General features: G+C 37.4%; 2 protein-coding genes across 6 annotated transcripts; one reads left to right on the forward strand and one right to left on the reverse strand.

Moving 5' to 3' along the window:
* Positions 1-1,680: 1,680 nt before the first annotated feature.
* Positions 1,681-6,594, forward strand: LOC133864058 (pyruvate dehydrogenase E1 component subunit beta-1, mitochondrial). 5 transcript variants are annotated; one of them, XM_062300265.1, is made up of 16 exons: positions 1,682-1,801; positions 1,989-2,063; positions 2,202-2,276; positions 2,813-2,893; positions 2,981-3,007; positions 3,122-3,184; positions 3,452-3,538; positions 4,016-4,141; positions 4,301-4,434; positions 4,527-4,599; positions 4,697-4,762; positions 5,493-5,531; positions 5,613-5,737; positions 5,825-5,939; positions 6,153-6,258; positions 6,398-6,594. In XM_062300265.1, the coding sequence occupies exons 2-15, from the start codon at positions 2,013-2,015 to the stop codon at positions 6,219-6,221; spliced, it is 1,131 nt and encodes a 376-aa protein (XP_062156249.1). In that variant the 5' UTR covers positions 1,682-1,801; positions 1,989-2,012; the 3' UTR covers positions 6,222-6,258; positions 6,398-6,594. The 5 variants fall into 5 exon arrangements, with proteins under 5 accessions (XP_062156274.1, XP_062156249.1, XP_062156256.1 ...); XM_062300272.1 differs by having other exon boundaries at positions 6,536-6,594; XM_062300290.1 differs by having other exon boundaries at positions 1,681-1,801; positions 1,989-2,036; positions 6,153-6,594.
* A 1,400-nt stretch (positions 6,595-7,994) lies between these two features.
* Positions 7,995-17,677, reverse strand: LOC133858362 (uncharacterized). The gene is made up of 6 exons (XM_062293819.1): positions 14,191-17,677; positions 12,110-12,215; positions 10,128-10,435; positions 9,926-10,027; positions 8,985-9,228; positions 7,995-8,235 (listed from the first exon to the last, which is right to left on the reverse strand). Exons 1-6 carry the CDS (start codon positions 17,675-17,677, stop codon positions 7,995-7,997), a joined length of 4,488 nt encoding a protein of 1,495 aa, XP_062149803.1.

The raw sequence follows: 17,677 nt of genomic DNA on the forward strand, positions 1-17,677 counted from the left end.
TCTTAAAAGAAAAAAAAAAAGGGAAAATTTTAAAAAATAGCATAGTAAAAAAAAAAAAAGGGGAAAAAAAAAGGGATAATTGACCATTGGTCCATGTAGTATGCCATAATTATTTTTCACTCTCTATGGTTTAAAAAGTTTATGGGAGGTCCTCGTAGTATGCAATAATTACAAATCGATCTCTGGCGTTAAACTCTGTTAAAATTTTTAACAGATTTCGTCAAATGCCACGTCAGCGACACGTGTCATCAATAAGATGACGACATGTGTCCATCTTAATAAAAAAACAAATTTATTAAAAAATAAATAAAAATACTTATTTTTTTTTAAAAAAATAAAAAATAAAATTCAAAAAAATTCAAAAAAAAAAAAACTGAAAGGGTGGCTGGGCCACCCTTGCTGATTTTTTTTTTTGTTTTTTTCAAAAAAATAAGTTTTTTTAATAAATTTATATTTTTTTATTAAGATTGACACATGTCGCCATCTTATTGGCGACACGTGTCGCAGACGTGATATTTGACGGAATCTGTTAAAAATTTTAACATAATTTGACGCTAGGGATTGATTTGTAATTATTGCATACCACGATGGCCTCCCATGAATTTTTTAAACCATAGAGAGTGAAAAATAATTATAGCATACTGCAGGGACCAACGGTGCAATTATATATAAAAAAAAAAGGCTAAGAAATCCATGTATCAAACCAGTCGGACTCGGCCCTACAATCCACACCAAATGATCATAGCCCTTCGTTTACTACTTACTTTTCTATCAAATCTTTTTTTTTTTTTTTTTTTTTTTTCTATAAATTGAGACTCTTCCATGTTAATCAGCGGTCACGATTATGTTACGTTATTAATTCTAGTAAAATTTTATCTCTTTGTTTTAGAATGGTCAACAATCTTATAAAAGAAAAAGAAAAAGAAAGAATGGTCAACCATCCAACACAGTTTGGAAGTAGTGAGAACGAGGAGTGATTAGATAAAAAATAAGACTGAAATTTAGTGCAAGGAAGTTGCTTACTGCATATGCTTTTTGGATGGACAACTAGGTGCACCAAATTTCTATCCAAATGGGGGGGGGGGGGGAGATAAAAGTAAAAAAATAATGTTTGAAATTATATTTTTATTTTATAATTATTTTATAATATCAATGTGTCAATTTTAACTAATTCTTAGATTAATTTTTATTAAAAAACTAAAATTTAAGATTTTAGTGGAACTATCGTATTGAGATAATTGCATTTGTGGATTCATACGCAGTTTCTTTTGTCACTCCAAGCATAACTCTGTTCGGTACTAATTGGTAACCACTTTCCCTTTCTTTTCTCTTCTTCTATTTTTTACTTCTCTTAAAAAAAAAAAAGTCAATTTCAAAACATTAATAATTTTTTTTTTTCACTTTTTATATCACATTAATAATTTTTTAAATAAAAAAATTCACTATAAAATATAATTTTTTTATATTTTATATCACATCAACAACTCTTTACTACTATTTAAAAACAAATTAAATTAATAATCCTTACAAAAGACACCAATAATGAACTGTCCAAATGTAAACAAGCTGACGGCACTCCACGTGGGCCTATGTTTGACGCTGCCACAGCATAATATTCCCACTCGCAGCAGTAATTAGTGGTTCCCCCCAAAAAATAATAGAAAAGAAAAAAAATAGGAAGAGAAAAAATAATAAATATAATAGAGGACAGTGAAAGTCGAAATCGGCTGATTTCACGTCCATTTTCTTTTTCTACATCTCCTTCGTCTCCGTTCGGATCCCTCTATAATCCTATTCCAAGGTCCGTCCTTTCCCTAAATCTCCGTAATCTGATTCTATTCCCCAATCTTAAATCGCTCTTATACGATTTGCCACAAAGTTTAGGGTTTTTTTTTTTAATTGATCTCTTCAAGTCTTTCATCTATGTGTATCGATTTGATAGGAATCGCTGATAATCTCATTGTATTTTCGATTTTTTGTTTGATTAGAGAGACTGAGCGGAAGGGAGAAAGATGCTGGGGGTTTTGAGGCAAAAGGTTGGTGCCGGAGGGTCTTCTCTTCTGGTAAACATGACAAGATACTCTGTTGCTTTTTATATTTTGTTAATGTTAGGTTCATATAGTTGTAGATTTTGTTTCGTTTTAATTTTAATGATTTCTGATTAGCTTGATTAGCTTAGTTGTGAATTTCGGTTTGCGCAGATTTTGGGACAGTCCTTACAGAGGACTCGTTCTGCTGCGTCGGCGTTGAGGAGTTACTCATCAGCAGCGAAAGAGGTAATGGTGGTGCATTTCAAATGGATTGGCATTGTTTTTTAAATATTTATATTATTTTAATTTGAATGTTTTTTTTCACGTGCTGAGCTTATATGTGATGCGTAAATCTGTCTCAGTTGTTTGATAAGTGCAAGGTTTTTTCTTCACGGCGTTCAAGTTATGTCACTTTGTTTTTCGTAATATTTGAAAATCGACTATGAGGAAGCTGAGTTTTGGTTGGGGTGGGGCATAATTGAAATTCATCGAGGAGGCCATCGTAAAAAAAAATCATGCTTTATAAATAATTTTTGTGAGCATTCGATCTCACGAGTATGTATGGAGATTGGGGCATCAGCTAAGGAACCCAAAACCGTATTCTTTTTACCTACCTGAATTATAATTTTTTTTCACCCCAGTGGTGTGGTGTAGAGATCTAGTTGAAAGGGTTAGTCTTTTTCTTTTGGATGTTATGATATGAGAAGTTGTCTTTTCTCCTTCATGACGGTTCTTCTTCACAAAACGCTGAATATTTCTATTGAAATGATAATTGTGGGCAGATGACGGTGAGAGACGCTCTAAACTCTGCACTTGATGAGGAAATGTCTGCTGATCCTAAAGTATTTTTGATGGGTGAAGAGGTGAGGACAATTGGAAAGAAATTAGTATTTCCTGGATTTGATCTTCGCTCTTTCTTCTTATGTTCCTGTTTTATCTTTTGAGCGCAGGTTGGGGAATATCAAGGTGCATACAAGGTTAGACTTCTATATTTGAAGAGATGAATTCGTAGCTTTGTATTCCTGTGAAGACCAGATGTCGACTTTATACATTTGTCTAACAATCAGCTCTTTATCTTCAATTTTGTATAGATATCCAAAGGGCTTTTGGACAAGTATGGTCCTGAGAGGGTTCTTGATACACCAATTACGGAGGTTATTTCTGTTTGACTTGCCCTCTATTTGTTGGTTCTTTGGTTGCTTCTATAGTTGGTCAAGTAGATTAGTGATGATCCTGCAACCCTCCTTATACGCCTAAGGTTATGTCATTATGTTATATTGATACTTCTTGCTGTTCCTAGCTTTCCCTGCCCCCCGGCCCCCCTCTTTTTTCTCGAAAAAGGATATATACATGTATAATTCTTTTTTGTATTCTTTGGTAGCAGTTGTCCAAGACCATTTTTCTGTGAAAATATTTTGCAGGCTGGGTTTACAGGGATTGGAGTTGGTGCTGCTTACTATGGTCTGCGGCCTATTGTAGAGTTTATGACATTTAACTTCTCTATGCAGGTTAGAGGTCCCCTCTCTTGTATTAATTTTCTGAAACCTAAATTAAGCCTTTTTTTAAAAAAAAGGTTTTATGGTGTTGACTCAAGCACGCAACTACTCTCTAAAACCCTGAAATAGCATAATTTAAACATCTAGTAGAGTTCAACATATTAAAATTAACCTCTTGTTTTTCCAAGAAGATGATATCAAGATAACATGGTTTCTGTACTCTCTCTCTCAAACTAACACACACATACATAGAAGTCTTGCACTGAAGGATAATGGGTGTTTCCTCCTGGAATAATTCGATATGCTAATAATTTTGAACACAACCTTTGGTTCATTTATTTATAGTGCATTTTTGTAGTTTATAGCTATCTTGATGATGTCCAGTTTCTAATTTTATTTGTATTACTTGTATGTTGTTTTAGTTTGGCTTGCTAATTTATTTCAAATCTTTCATTTCCTCTTAGAATCTCATTCTACCTATCGCTGCAGGCAATTGACCACATCATTAATTCTGCTGCAAAATCAAACTATATGTCTGCTGGCCAGATATCTGTGCCTATAGTTTTTAGAGGGCCTAATGGTGCTGCTGCTGGAGTTGGTGCCCAGCACTCTCATGTATGTTTTTGCTGGCTTTATTTGTGTACCAATTGTCCCAATGTCCTTTATGACACAGCATGCTTGGGGTTCATTTCACAGTATAAGGGAGACAAACATGTGTCGATGCTCTATATAGTTAATTAATTAATTAATTTTTTTGTTTTTGGTTTAATGCAGTGTTATGCTGCATGGTATGCCTCCTGCCCTGGGTTGAAAGTGTTGACCCCATACTCATCTGAAGATGCTCGTGGACTGCTAAAGGCTGCAATAAGGGATCCTGATCCTGTTATTTTCCTTGAAAATGAGCTGTTGTGAGTATATCATTGCATTGTGATTGTGATATATTAAGATTATGAATATCGTGCTAAATATTGTTGCTATTGATGTAAATATTGTGCTTCAGATATGGTGAGTCATTCCCTGTTTCAGCTGAAGTTCTTGATTCCAGTTTTTGCCTCCCAATAGGAAAAGCTAAGGTGAAATTATCTCAAAGATGTTCCTGTTACTGTTATCCTACTTTTTCTCATTATAATGTCAATTCTTGTTCACTTTGTAATTGTCTACTGCTCACAGATTGAGAGAGAAGGAAAGGATGTGACTATTACTGCTTTTTCAAAAATGGTGGGCTACGCTCTCAAGGTTTGTCTCCCATACCTCCTTCAGAGGTTTATATCTATGTGGTTTTCTGTCTTCTAAGAAATAAATTGACCTGGCTGGTGCTTGACGAGTGGTAATATGTAATATGCAAGATGAGAAAATAAAAAGAAGATTGGGAAGTATGTAGTATGTATTGAAGCATATGTGTAATAATGTCCAAAGGATTACTAGATAAATAGGGGCGCCTTTATGCTTTTAATGATATTTTTCGATTACTTATAAAAGAAAAATTACTATATAAATTTTGCATTAGGTGTAATGGTCTTGACTGTTGCAACTGCAATAATTAGAAACTATATGCTTGAGTGCTCTGGCATCTTTCAGATATATTATTTGCTTTGTCATGAGCCCCAATTACTATCGAAGAGATGGCATTGTTCAGATCCTCAGATGGAGTTGATTCACATGGTTGTAAAGCAATATTTCTTGTACTGTGATTCATATTTCTTATAAAGGACTTGGTGCTCTTATCAGGGTGACATTGCATTGTGTGTTTCTCCTACTTCACTTTCAGGGATTGTTCCTTGAATATGCGGTTTTGCAGCATCTTTGTCCCCGACTAATCATATTTATGAGAATTTAAGACTATTCTCAATTATAATGATAACATCACTTCTTCTAAGTTTTTATTTATACAGTCCATGGGTTGTTGTCAAGATCTGTGTGTGTGTGTCCCTCCATCTAGGAATAATTGTACTGCTTTTATCTTCAGGCGGCTGAGATACTTGCAAAGGAAGGTATCAGTGCTGAGGTAAAGAATGAACATAGAAAATTCTTACGACTTCCTAGTTGTAGTTATGGACACATTAATAATTAGCCCCTCTCAATTTAGGTTATAAATTTGCGCTCAATTCGGCCGCTAGACAGATCGACAATTAATGCTTCTGTAAGGAAAACCAGCAGACTGATAACAGTTGAAGAAGGATTTCCTCAGCATGGTGTTGGAGCCGAAATCTGGTTTATCTCTTTCCACTATATATCTACCCCTTGCTGATCAGTTTTCTGGATGCATTGAACTTATGCTTTGCTTCCTCCTACAAACAGCACATCTGTTATTGAGGAGAGCTTTGGTTATCTTGATGCACCGGTTGAGAGAATTAGTGGGGCTGATGTTCCAATGCCTTATGCAGCCAATCTTGAGAGGATGGCTGTACCACAGGTCAGTTATTACTATTGTTCCCACAATCTGTAGGTAAATTGATAGGTTTGCACCTTTGTTGGATACTGGATCTGTAAGATATGGGAACTGATGTACATACTGTTCCTTGCTTGACGTTGTGCAAAATCTTAATTATTCTGGGTGTGTAAATGTGAGTCCTAATTACTGTTTTAGTATAATTTCTTTTTAATTCTTGGTTCATGGGTTGTACAGGTTGAAGACATTGTTCGTGCAGCAAAGAGAGCATGCTACAGGTCTGTAACGTTGGCTGCAGCTGCTTAATTCTACCAATTTCGTCCAAAAACTGTTCCAAATCCAGGTGATTGTTAAATTGGTGGCTGCTTATGTTTCGGGTTTTGAAGTTATCGCCCATAGCTGATGAGTTTCATGATTTGTTAAATGACTTGACTTCAGTTTAGATAACCTCTGATAAATGCGAATAACTGCTGAATTTTCAGGAGAGATAGAGATTGTACATTTTTTTTTCTTTCACTTCTCATAACATGGGGAAGAAGTTGCTTGTTAAAATAACCTGGAGAACAATGACTCAGAGGTTGGAAATTTTGTGACTCTTTGTTGTCGTTTTTATTTGGCAGTTGATGTGGTACTTTTGGAAGCCTTATTTCAAAGGTACTTTATTTGGCTTTTGTATTCAGTACATTTGCAATTACTTTCTTGTTAGGTCTCTTGTATTTTTTAAGAGTTTGTCTCCTGGTGAAATTTGTTATATTTGGTAGCTCTCTGGCCACAATCGCCAGACATGTGCTTTGTGCACACTTTGAGTATTCCCATCCGATTATGTATATCTCAATCTAAAATAGCTAACCAAAACCCACTTTATCTAGTTTAATTAATAGGTTTTAAAAGGCACCATACATCCGATTATCTATTTTTAACTCTATATTTTTTCTTTATTCATTTTTATTACTTTTTTTAATTATCGTATTTTTGCACATGTGCACACTGGTTTGGACCACTTCAGTTGCAGAACCAGTCATTTTCCCCCAACTTTGGCCATTCGGCCAATGCCCAAGAGATGCAAACTCTGAACCCACTAAATAGCCGCCACAAGCCTACCACCACTGAACCCACCAAACAGAGGAAAAGAGAAGGAAAAAATAAAAATAAAAATTGGGGTTGATTATTTACCTGTGGTACCTCCATAGGGTAATGCTCAAGAAAATCAACCTGAAGCTGGTAGGTTTCATTTGCGTACAGAGACGTAGAGACGAGAGAAAGAAGTGGGAGAGAAGAAAAGGGAAAGGAAAAAGGTGGAGGGAAAGGAAAAAAAATCAGAACTCCCCCCCCCCCCCCCCTTCTTTTTTGGGTCTTTTTCGCCTGGAGAAACAATAAAATAAAAGACCTATTTGTGAACAGCAGATCTACGCCAAATCCATTCTACATATTCTTTAGATAAACCGATGGAAGGGTGTTGTCATTTTTGTTGCCTATTCTAGCTAGAAGGGAAAGATACATAATCGGATGAGAATGCTCTTAGGGATTCTAGAACTATAGCGTATGATAATTAATGGCAAGCTTAGAGCAGGTTCAATAGTTTATATAAATTTTTATGTTAAATAGCTAATTAAAACTCACTTTATCTAGTTTAACTAATGGGTTTTAAAAGGCACTATTCATCTAATTATTTATTTTTAACTCTATATTATCTAGATTAGGTTTGGCAATTAGGGTTCACGGGTCGGGTTCGTGCCAACCCGACCGGTCCGATTATGTAAATGGGTTCAACATGAACCTGAATTGGAATCAGTGACCCGAACACGACCCGATTATTAATCAGGTAACCCGAACACGACCCGATGAACCCGTTTAATCGGGTCCAATGGAAAGGGTGTTTCGTGTTCTGTGACGTTTTCGGAGTAGCGGTAAACAAGGATCCGGCTCAGTATAGACTATGGAGCGGGAGGGCTTTGATAGTGTGTCGGCAGGTGTTCTTTCTCAAGATTGGCTTTTGCCTTACGCGTGGTACCCGTCGCCCGACACGAACCTGGTGTCAATCCAACACTGGAGAGCATAGGCTGCATAAAGAATCAGAGATTAAAGAGAGGGGACGGAGTGTGGAGTCGACGGGGGACGACGCACGGCTAAGCTGTGAAGTGAAGGTCGCGATGCCACGTGAAGTTGTGAACTGTGAAGCCGAGGCCCGCGAGCGAAGGACCAAACGTCCTGTGAAGCTGTGAACTGGTTACTGGTGTGAAGCACTGAAGCAGTGAAGGCGAAGCTGTCAGTTGTGAGCCTGTGAGGCGTGCCGCGGGCGTGAAAGGGAAACACCGAAAGTCTGAAATGGTGAAAGTGACAAGCAGCTAGGGTTTTCTACTTTTCTTTCTTTTCGATTTCAAGCGATTTTTTTTTTAACATAATCGGGTCTGGCGTGTCAACCCGCCAGACCCGGTTTTAACCAGGTCTTGACCCGATTATGATTCGAATCCGATTACCCCAAACCTTGTATTTTCGTGTCGTGTTCGTGCCGGGTTCGCGGGTCGTGTCAAAAATTGTCAACCATGATCTAGATATGTTTTTTTTTTTTTTTTTTTTTTTTTTTTTTTTTTTTTATTTACTTTTATAATTATAGTATGCTTTGACTGTTATTTATTTATTTTTCAAACAGTCATATTTGGCAATGGTTGTTTTATTAAAACTGTCATTTTTTCTAACGCATATTTTTCAACGATCATTTTTTCTCAAACGACCATTTTTCTAACAGTCATTTTGTTAAATTTGTTATTTTTCTAACACAATAATTTTTAAACGGTCATTCTTCTAACGATCATATTTTTAATACTTATTTTAATTAAATATTTAACGTGCTAAGCCTTTGTTTGAACCCACACGAGAAGAAAGAACGTTAAAATTTGATTAAATGATTAAATTTACCGTTTTAACGATCAAAGCATACCTTCAAAGAGTGTTTGTAAAAGAAATTAGGGATAGGGAGCTGTTTGTAGGTGATAATGTCAAAAAGCAATTCAACTCGATCCCTTGGCTGAGTTCAGAAGCAAATACTTCGATTAGGATTTGAAACCAAACCTCTCAAGGGCTGAACTAGAGAGAGACTCGGTTAAAGCTGTTACAGAGCATGTCACCACCAAAGACTCAGCCAAGTCCAGGTACATCTCAGCCATTTTGAACCCAATCGTCCCTCCATAGCTATGCCCTACCAAGGTGCACCTCTCCACCTCCAGCTTCCTCATACCTTTAGCCATACATTCGGCTCGAAACTCCGGCGAACGCTTAGCTGTGTTGGTGAGTGAACGGCCAAAGAAGAGCAAATCTGGAACAAAAACTCTGTACTTTAATTTCTCGCTAGAGCCAAGTACTCAACAATCATTTTCGCCCGTGAGATTAAAAAAAAAGGAAGAAAAGAAAAGAAAAAAGATAGATATGTGAACAATGCAACGCTACATGTAGCGTTGCATTGTTCCCAAATCTAAGAAAAATCTATTATAGCTTTTGTTTAGATAATCCAATGGAGCGCGTTTTTAACTTTTTGTTTATCTACTTTAGCCTAAAGTTGCAAATAGCTAACCTATTAGAGCATTCACAGCGGATCATCTAAATTTTAATTTAAAACAGCTAACCAAAATTCATTTTCTTTAGTTTAGCTAATGAGTTTTAAAAGGCATCCTCCATCCGATTATCTATCATTAATTCTATATTCTTTTTTTATAGACAAGTTCGCACTAACTGTTCCAGAAAATTGAACAACTCCCCATATTACACGAAAAACATAGAAATTCCACAGTGAGGTTCTCTCACATCTTTTGGTCACCAAAACACATAAAGAAAAACTTGCAGAATCAACATCTTGAATCACCCCAAAACACCCATATTCTGCCATTGAAACCAACCGAATCACCCTAGAAATTCCTCTAAATTTCGATCACCCTCACCCAAAAATCAAAACCTCACACTCAAAACCACCCCATCTTTCCTTAATTTTGGTCATTCGGCCAATCCAGAAAACTCACCCATCGGAAATTTCCAACAATCAAAATCAACAACCCCTCCACCTTCGATATCCAGGAAATCAAAACCCCAACACTGTTGAACAACCACAGAACCACCAAATCCTAAAAATCAAACCCACCCAATGAAATTGAAAACCAAACCAACAATCTTTTGAACCACTGTAGCTAAAAATTTCATTCTCTGACAAATTTGAAACCAGACCCAAGTCTTTGGCCTCGGAACCTGAGAACCTCCGACCCGTCAAAGCCAGCTCCATAGCGTGACCGTACTTGACGACAGCGGAGATCACTGGCTTCCGGCGCCGCTCAATCGAGGTGACCGCGTCCTGTAGGAACTTGATCTCCTGCCGGAGTTTCTCTTTGGCGCGGCCTCGGTCGCTTCTAGAGAGTGACTTGTTGGAGATCGAGCCCAAAGTTGTGAGATCGATACAGGAGCAGAAGTGGGCGCCGACGCCTGAGAGGATGACGACGACGTTGACGTCAAGGTTCTGGCCAAGGGTGGCGAGGGCGCTAGGGAATTTGGAGAAGAAATCGCGGGAGAGAGAGTTGCAAAGAGAGAGAGAGACGCAGACGGGAGAAAGAAAGAAGAAAAGCCAAAAGAAACAATTAAAAATGAATGCATCCGTGTAGAGTTGCACTGTTCACAAATGGATGAAAAATCTATTCTAGCTTTTATTTAGATAATCCAATGAAGTGGGTTTTTGTTATTTATTCTAACCTAACAATGAAAATAGATAATCCAATGTAAGTGCTCTTAGGAATGCTCTTAGACAAGAAAAGACAGATAATTAATGACAAAAAGGGGGAAAAAAAAAATTGTGGGGGAGGGGGTGGAGGGTTATACAAGGGATGATTGTTAGAATTAGTTGTATATGGATGATTTTATTGTCTATAGAGATCTTCCTGGTCTTTTAGATAGTGTAACTCGGCAGTGCATATTCTCTGTCATCAAGTTCATGAAGGTACGGTCCAAACTAATAAGGGTTTACAAAATCCAAACCCTTACCGTTAGTGGTCAGATATGCTTAATAACGGCTCTTACAGTACCGCTATATCTCAAGTACAACAATAGGACTAACTAATGTGCAAGAGTCTCCCTTCAAAAAAATAAAAATAAAAATGTGCAAAAATCGGAAGAGTGACGACTGACTGACGAAAAAAGTGCACATTGACAAGTATAATAGCGAAGTGTGCCCTATCTCAATTAGGTGGCGATTCATATTCGTGTGTGCCCGAGTCAGGGTCTTGTCAAAAAATTAGTGTAAAATTATATAAGTTAATCTTAATTCTATTTATGTAATTAAACATGATAGAACTTTTAACTTTAACTGGTTAATTTCGTATCGGGTTTGCGGATTGTGTTACGAATTGCCAGTCCTATTATCGCTTGTTGGATTCGAGTCGTGTTAATGTATGAGTATAAGACTATATAAATTTATTATAACTCGACTTATTTAATTAAACATGTCAAACCTCTAGACCTTAACTAGTTAATTTCGTGTAGGATTGTGGGATTTGTGCGTCGTATCAAAAATTGTTTGTCCTAATTTCAACTCACTACAAAAAAAACGCAAATTCTGGATGGTTTTAAACCGTTCAGAAATTGAGAAAAACCGCTTGGAAACAATTTTAGACGGTTTATTCTAGACTGTTTTAAACCATCCGGAATAAAAAGTCGTGAAATGGATTTCTGGATGGTTTGGGCCAAACTGTCTGGAATTCTAGATGGTTTGGGAAAAAAAGTCTAGAATTAATTTTAGATGGTTTGGGCAAAAAAGTCTAGAATTAATTCTGGACGGTTTGGAAAAAATCGTATGGAATTAATTTTGGATGGTTTTGCTCAAACTATATAGAATCATTAATTATTATTATTATTTTTTAAATCTATGCGTGAGTTTGAATACGAATTTTTTTTTTTTTTTTTGTCATGCGGTCATCTCCCTCATTTGCATCCACCGGAAATCCACCGAAAATCACTGGGTTCATCTCCCTCATTTGCAAATCTAAATATTTCTCTCATTTGCAAACAAAACCTGGCACCGAAAGTCACTGGGTTCATCTCTCGGGTCTCAAAAAATCATTCACAAATCATTGAGTTTATCTTCTGACCGTTTTACATGATTCTTGTCCATTTCTTCTGATTTCCCAGGAATTTTTTTTATTTTTATTTTTTCGTCTGTATACCGTCTCTTCGTCTTCAACTGATTTCCCTTCCTCTTCATTCGATTTCCCTTCGTCTGTAGCAGTTGTTGTCTTTGATGTACGTTTTTCTTCGTCTCGTCTGAAAGATCTGCCCAAAACGAAAAACACAACAATGAAGACCCAAATATTTTAGTAACCCAAAAAAAGACCCAAAAAACCAACAATGAAATCACACCCTAAAAGCAAGCCCATGCTAAAAATAAGACCCAAAAATCAACAACGAGAATAAGAGAAAGATTTAGAGGAACCGGCGATTATACAAGTCCCATTCGCTGTCAATTTGCTTGAAAGTTGAAACCAACAGCTTGTTGGAGAATCCGACGATTTCGCGTTAGGAAAAGCATGTTATTGTAGGAGCTCCATGACTGATGAATCAAACCTACTAACCTAGAAGTGCACATATCAAAAGAAATGGACGATTGCGATTTTGGCTGGGAAAAAAACCAGATAGATGTGGTGAAATCTGGGGGCATCATGCGGATTGATAACATGGCGTAGGAAAAAAAAAATTCTAGACGGTTTCAAAAGAAATCGTCTAGAACTGAAATTTATAGACGGTTTCAAAAAAAACCTTCTATAAATTTATAAACGGTTTTTATAAAACCGTCTGAAATTTTATGGATGGTTTAATTAAACTGTCTATAATAAATTTTTTACAAATGGTTTCGGAAAAACTGCCTGTAAATTTTGTTTTTTAGATGGTTTCTTTATAAATGTCTTTTTTTTTTTTTTTTTTTTTTTTTTTTTGGTGTGTGTGTGTGTGTGTGTGTGTGTGTGTAGTGACTAGTCCAAATTATTGGTGTAAGACACATAAAAATTGTCTAGAAAAAAACCTGTGTGTGTGTGTGTTCAAAAAAAATAACGGGACATTTCCTGAATATGGTGGTGACTAGTCCAAATTATTGGTGTGTGTGTGTGTGTTCAAAAAAAATAACGGGACATTTCCTGAATATGGTGGTGACTAGTCCAAATTATTGGTGTAAGACACATAACCTACTTTAGATTTCGCCATTGGGCTGAGGCTTGCATCCTATATTCCTATTATTCAAAAAAAATAACGGGACATTTCCTGAATATGGACTGTCAGGGACATTTTCAGGCATTAAGTGGGTTTGTGCTTAAAAAAAAAAAAAAAAAAATGTGGATTAAATCTTGACTGTCCTTGCTCAATAACAGGAGTACGGGCAATGAATGGTTGCCTAATGACAATTTCTTTTTGCTGCCACAAACGTCTGCAGAAATCATTTACAATGGTAATGTCGCATGAAAATTGTAAGAATAAAATCTATGTACTTGGCTATGTAATTTAATTACTTTGATCAATTATCAAATCAGAAGAGTTCTAATGTGCATTATAGATGGTACATCAGTTTTGAAAAAAGACCAAATTGATACCTCAATCAAGTTTTGAAAAAAATCATTTTTATAATGCCAATGTTCTCCTTTTTTCTAATAAATAAAAACTGATTCACGTGACAATGTTATTATGAATGATTAATAAGTAATATTTATTTTAAGTAGATAAATATTTTGAGAGTTTGTTGTTTGATGGTTTAAAAAATAAGTAATGTTTCTTGCACAACTCTTACACAACTTTTTGCACAACTCTAACTACTTTTTTTTATGATCAACCATTGGATTTGTTTTCTTACACATGGGTTATAAATATGGGATTTGATTCTTGTACAACACCAATACAACAACTGCACAACAACCCCTCACATGAGGGTGGGCCCCAGTATGTGGAACCCACCCTCATGTGAGGAATTGTTGTACAGTTGTTGTATTGGTGTTGTAAATCTAACATTTTCCTATAAATATTCAATAGTTAATTTTTTTTAAAAAAATTGTTAGAGTTGACTAAAAGTTGTGCAAGAGTTTTACTTTTAAAAAAATGGCCTAAAGCTCTTAAAGTAGTTTTGAGAGTTAAACTTAAAAAAATTACGAAGATGCCATTGTAAATTTTTATTTTTATTTTTATTTTTTTTTTTGAACGAGAAAATCTGCTTCTTATTAATTGATAACAAAAATGATCCCCAGTAAGGAAATCTAGAGACACAAACGTTCCCTAACAATAAGATCTGCAATACAGTTCGGAGGTTCCTCTAGCCAGACATCCGAAAGATTTTGCTCCACTGCCAATCTAGCCAAAGTATGAGCTACATTATTACACTCTCTTTTCACGTGAACAAATTTGGCAGATCTAAAACCTTGAAGCTCTTGTACTATGCTTTCTGTGATATGACCAGTTTTAGCTAGATGAGGAAGAGGGGAAATTATGTCATTCACTACCTGTGCTGCATCTCCTTCCAATATCACCTCAAAGAAGCCAACCTCTTTGCAAAACTTGACTGCCCAGATTGCTGCCAAAACTTCAGCCATACATGCTTCCGTTCTCTGAAGAAATACCATGCAACGTGCCCCCATAAAATCCCCCTTACTATCTCTTGCAACCATACCAAGCCCAATAGAGTTATTTTGTTTACTGATGGCTGCATCCCAATTGACTTTTATATGATCATGAGGAGGGGGCTTCCAAGCTTGTTGAAACCCCACCGGATGCTCAGTATGTGACTCAGATGTAGGCTGATCTGGATTTGAGCACCGCATAAATTCCTCCAGAGTCACTTTTGCTCCTGCAAGTATGTCAGATGGGGAAGAAAAAACTCCTTCAAAAATAAAGGAGTTTCTTCTCAACCACAACCTTCTAGCCATTATCACCATCAATTCCATAGTTTCTTTTTTGAAACGCACCTGAAATTCTTCAAACAGAGTTAGGAAGGAGCTATAGTTAGTCCCACACTTCTGAAAATTTGACAGTGATCCTCCCCAGACATCCTGCGCCGCCGGACAAGTCCACAGAACATGGATCACAGTTTCCCTCTCCGTTTTACACATTGGGCACAATTCATCCTCAATCACTTTTCGGCGCACCAGGTTTACCCGAGTTGGCAATATATCGTGGATAGCCCGCCATATAAACACTTTCACCTGATTTGGGACTCTGAGGCTCCATAGAAGCTTCCACATCCCTTGGTCACTTCTCCCTGAAGAACTTTGTCCTCTATCCATGTCATGCAAACTGTATCCCAAGTGATATGCACTCCTAACTGTGAATTTGCCATCTTTTGTGTCCTTCCATATCAGTCTGTCCTGGGGAAGATTAGGGCTTAGAGGAATATTCAATATGACCTCTGCCTCCTCCTTCATAAACACTTCCCTAATGAGATCTTCTTTCCACACACCACGATCTTGATCAATAATCTCCCCCACTAGAGCATTCGAATCAAGAAGTCTAGGAAAGGATTGGACAGTGTGGAGAGTTGGAGTTGGCAGCCACCGAGACTTCCATATGCTTATTGATCTACCATCGCCCACCCTCCACAACAAACCCTGTTCCAATAATTCCCTGGCATTGCAGATGCTCCTCCATACAAAAGATGCGCGGGGCCCAATTTTAGCTTCCATAAAAGTGGAGGAAGGATGGTATTTGGCCTGTAAGATCCGGGAAATAAGTGAATCCGGATTTTGTAGAATTCTCCATCCTTGCTTTGCTAACATGGCCTTGTTGAAAAGGACCAAATCCCTAAACCCAAGTCCTCCTGCCACCTTTGATTTACTCATTCTTTCCCAGCTCATCCAGTGGATTTTAGAAGACTTCGACATATGATTCCACCAAAAATTTTGCATCAATGCATTGAGCTCCTTACATAAAGAAACAGGTAACTGGAAGACACTCATGCAGTAAGTGGGAATAGCCTGAACCACGGCTTTAACTAACACCTCCTTCCCTGCCTGTGATAGGAACTGCACTTTCCAATTTGACAATTTATTATTCACCTGCTCCTTTATGTATTGGAAAGCTTGTGCCCTTGATTTACCCACAAAAGTAGGAAGGCCAAGATATGCGTCAATGCGGAGTGTTTCTGTTAGCCCTGATAATTGTAAGATCTCCTGCCTTCTTTCCCAACTTGTATTACGACTAAAAAACACTGAGGTTTTCTGCACATTTAGTTTCTGACCTGAGGCTTGTTCATATCTGCCCAGAATTCTCATCAACCTCCTCCATTCAACAGCATTAGATTTACAAAACAGAATGCTGTCATCAGCAAAAAACAGATGACTAATTCTCGGACCCTTCGGAGAGGTTGGAACCCCTGAAATATGTCCTCTCTGCTCAGCTCTCCCAAGTAATGCGCTAAGACCTTCTGCACATATAAGAAATAAATATGGGGAGATTGGGTCCCCTTGTCTGAGTCCTCTTGACGGCTGAATATTCCCAACCGGGCTTCCATTTACCAAAACTGCATACCGGACAGAGGTTACACACTTCATCACTAAATCAACCCAACGTACATCAAATCCCAATCTTAGCATCGCAGCTCTTAGATATCTCCATTCAACCCTATCATAAGCTTTACTCATATCAAGCTTTACCCCCATATACCCCACCCGGCTCCACATTCTTTGCTGCATTGTGTGCATTGTTTCAAAAGCCACAATTACATTATCAGAAATTAACCTGCCAGGTATAAAAGCACTCTGTGCAGAAGATATAATATGGGGCAAGACTGCTTTAAGACGATTGGCCAAAACCTTTGAGACCAATTTGTAAATGACATTACATAAACTTATTGGTCTAAATTCAGAGACATGCACTGGGCTATGCACCTTAGGAATAAGTGCAATATGAGTTTTATTTATTCCTCTGTCCAGAACACCCGTTTGGAAAAAATGATTTACAGCAGAGCATACCTCATTGTGAATTATGGCCCAGTTGGATTGGTAGAAACAGGCTGAGAAGCCATCCGGACCTGGGGCCTTCATGGCTGGCATGTCGTGCATCGCTGCAGAAATATCCTCCACAGACAACTCTTCCAATAGTTTTTTATTCATCTCCTCAGTAACTCTCCTCTCAAGGGCATTCAGACAGTCTTCCATATCTTCTTCTTCTCTTCCTGCCCTGAAAAGATCCGAATAATAGGATACAAATGCTGACTCAATTTGTTCCTGAGTTGTACACTCCAATCCCTCCATATTTTGAATTTTCTGAATAGTAGCCCGTTGCTTCCTCTGAGTGGCACATGCATGGAAAAATTTTGTATTACGATCTCCAAACTGCAACCAATTTACCTTAGCCCTTTGCCTCCACTTTAAATCCTCTTGTTCAAGAAGACTGTGTAAATCTTCCTGAACTTTGGATTCGGCTTCCACTTGGTTCCGGGGCTCAGCCATTTGGATACTCTGTAACTCTCTTTCCTTTTCCTGGATAACTTGTTCCACGGAGCTTTTCTGTTTTTGGACCCATTTCTTTAGTGTTTTCCTACACCCATACAGATTAGATTGGACAGTCTTCCACGGGCAATCACACTCCATTTTTGGCCTCCAAACTTGCTTAATCAGTCTCCCATGCTCCTTTATTTTTGCCCATCCAGCTTCATAATGGAAATTTTTCCTCTTTCTCCAAATCTTCTCCCCAGACTTAGAGAAGTTTACTTGGATTGGATGGTGGTCAGAGTGAAATCGGGCCAAGACCTCCACTTGTATCAT

The sequence above is a fragment of the Alnus glutinosa genome, chromosome 1 (genome assembly GCF_958979055.1).
Source record: "Alnus glutinosa chromosome 1, dhAlnGlut1.1, whole genome shotgun sequence".
In the NCBI taxonomy this organism is placed as follows: Eukaryota; Viridiplantae; Streptophyta; class Magnoliopsida; order Fagales; family Betulaceae; genus Alnus; species Alnus glutinosa.

Bases quoted from the DNA above. Each gene is read 5' to 3' on its own strand.
- LOC133858362 (XM_062293819.1), bottom strand. From the start codon at position 17,677: ATGATACAAGTGGAGGTCTTGGCCCGATTTCACTCTGACCACCATCCA. The intron at 10,436-12,109 runs GTATACAGACGA...CAAATTCCCTAG, and splicing joins CAGTTGAAGACGAAGAGACG to CGCCCTCGCCACCCTTGGCC. The intron at 8,236-8,984 runs GTTTGGTTTCAA...TCACCATTTCAG, and splicing joins TCTAGTTCAGCCCTTGAGAG to ACTTTCGGTGTTTCCCTTTC.
- LOC133864058 (XM_062300258.1), top strand. From the start codon at position 2,013: ATGCTGGGGGTTTTGAGGCAAAAGGTTGGTGCCGGAGGGTCTTCTCTT. The intron at 3,539-4,015 runs GTTAGAGGTCCC...CTATCGCTGCAG, and splicing joins CATTTAACTTCTCTATGCAG to GCAATTGACCACATCATTAA. The intron at 5,940-6,152 runs GTCAGTTATTAC...TGGGTTGTACAG, and splicing joins AGAGGATGGCTGTACCACAG to GTTGAAGACATTGTTCGTGC.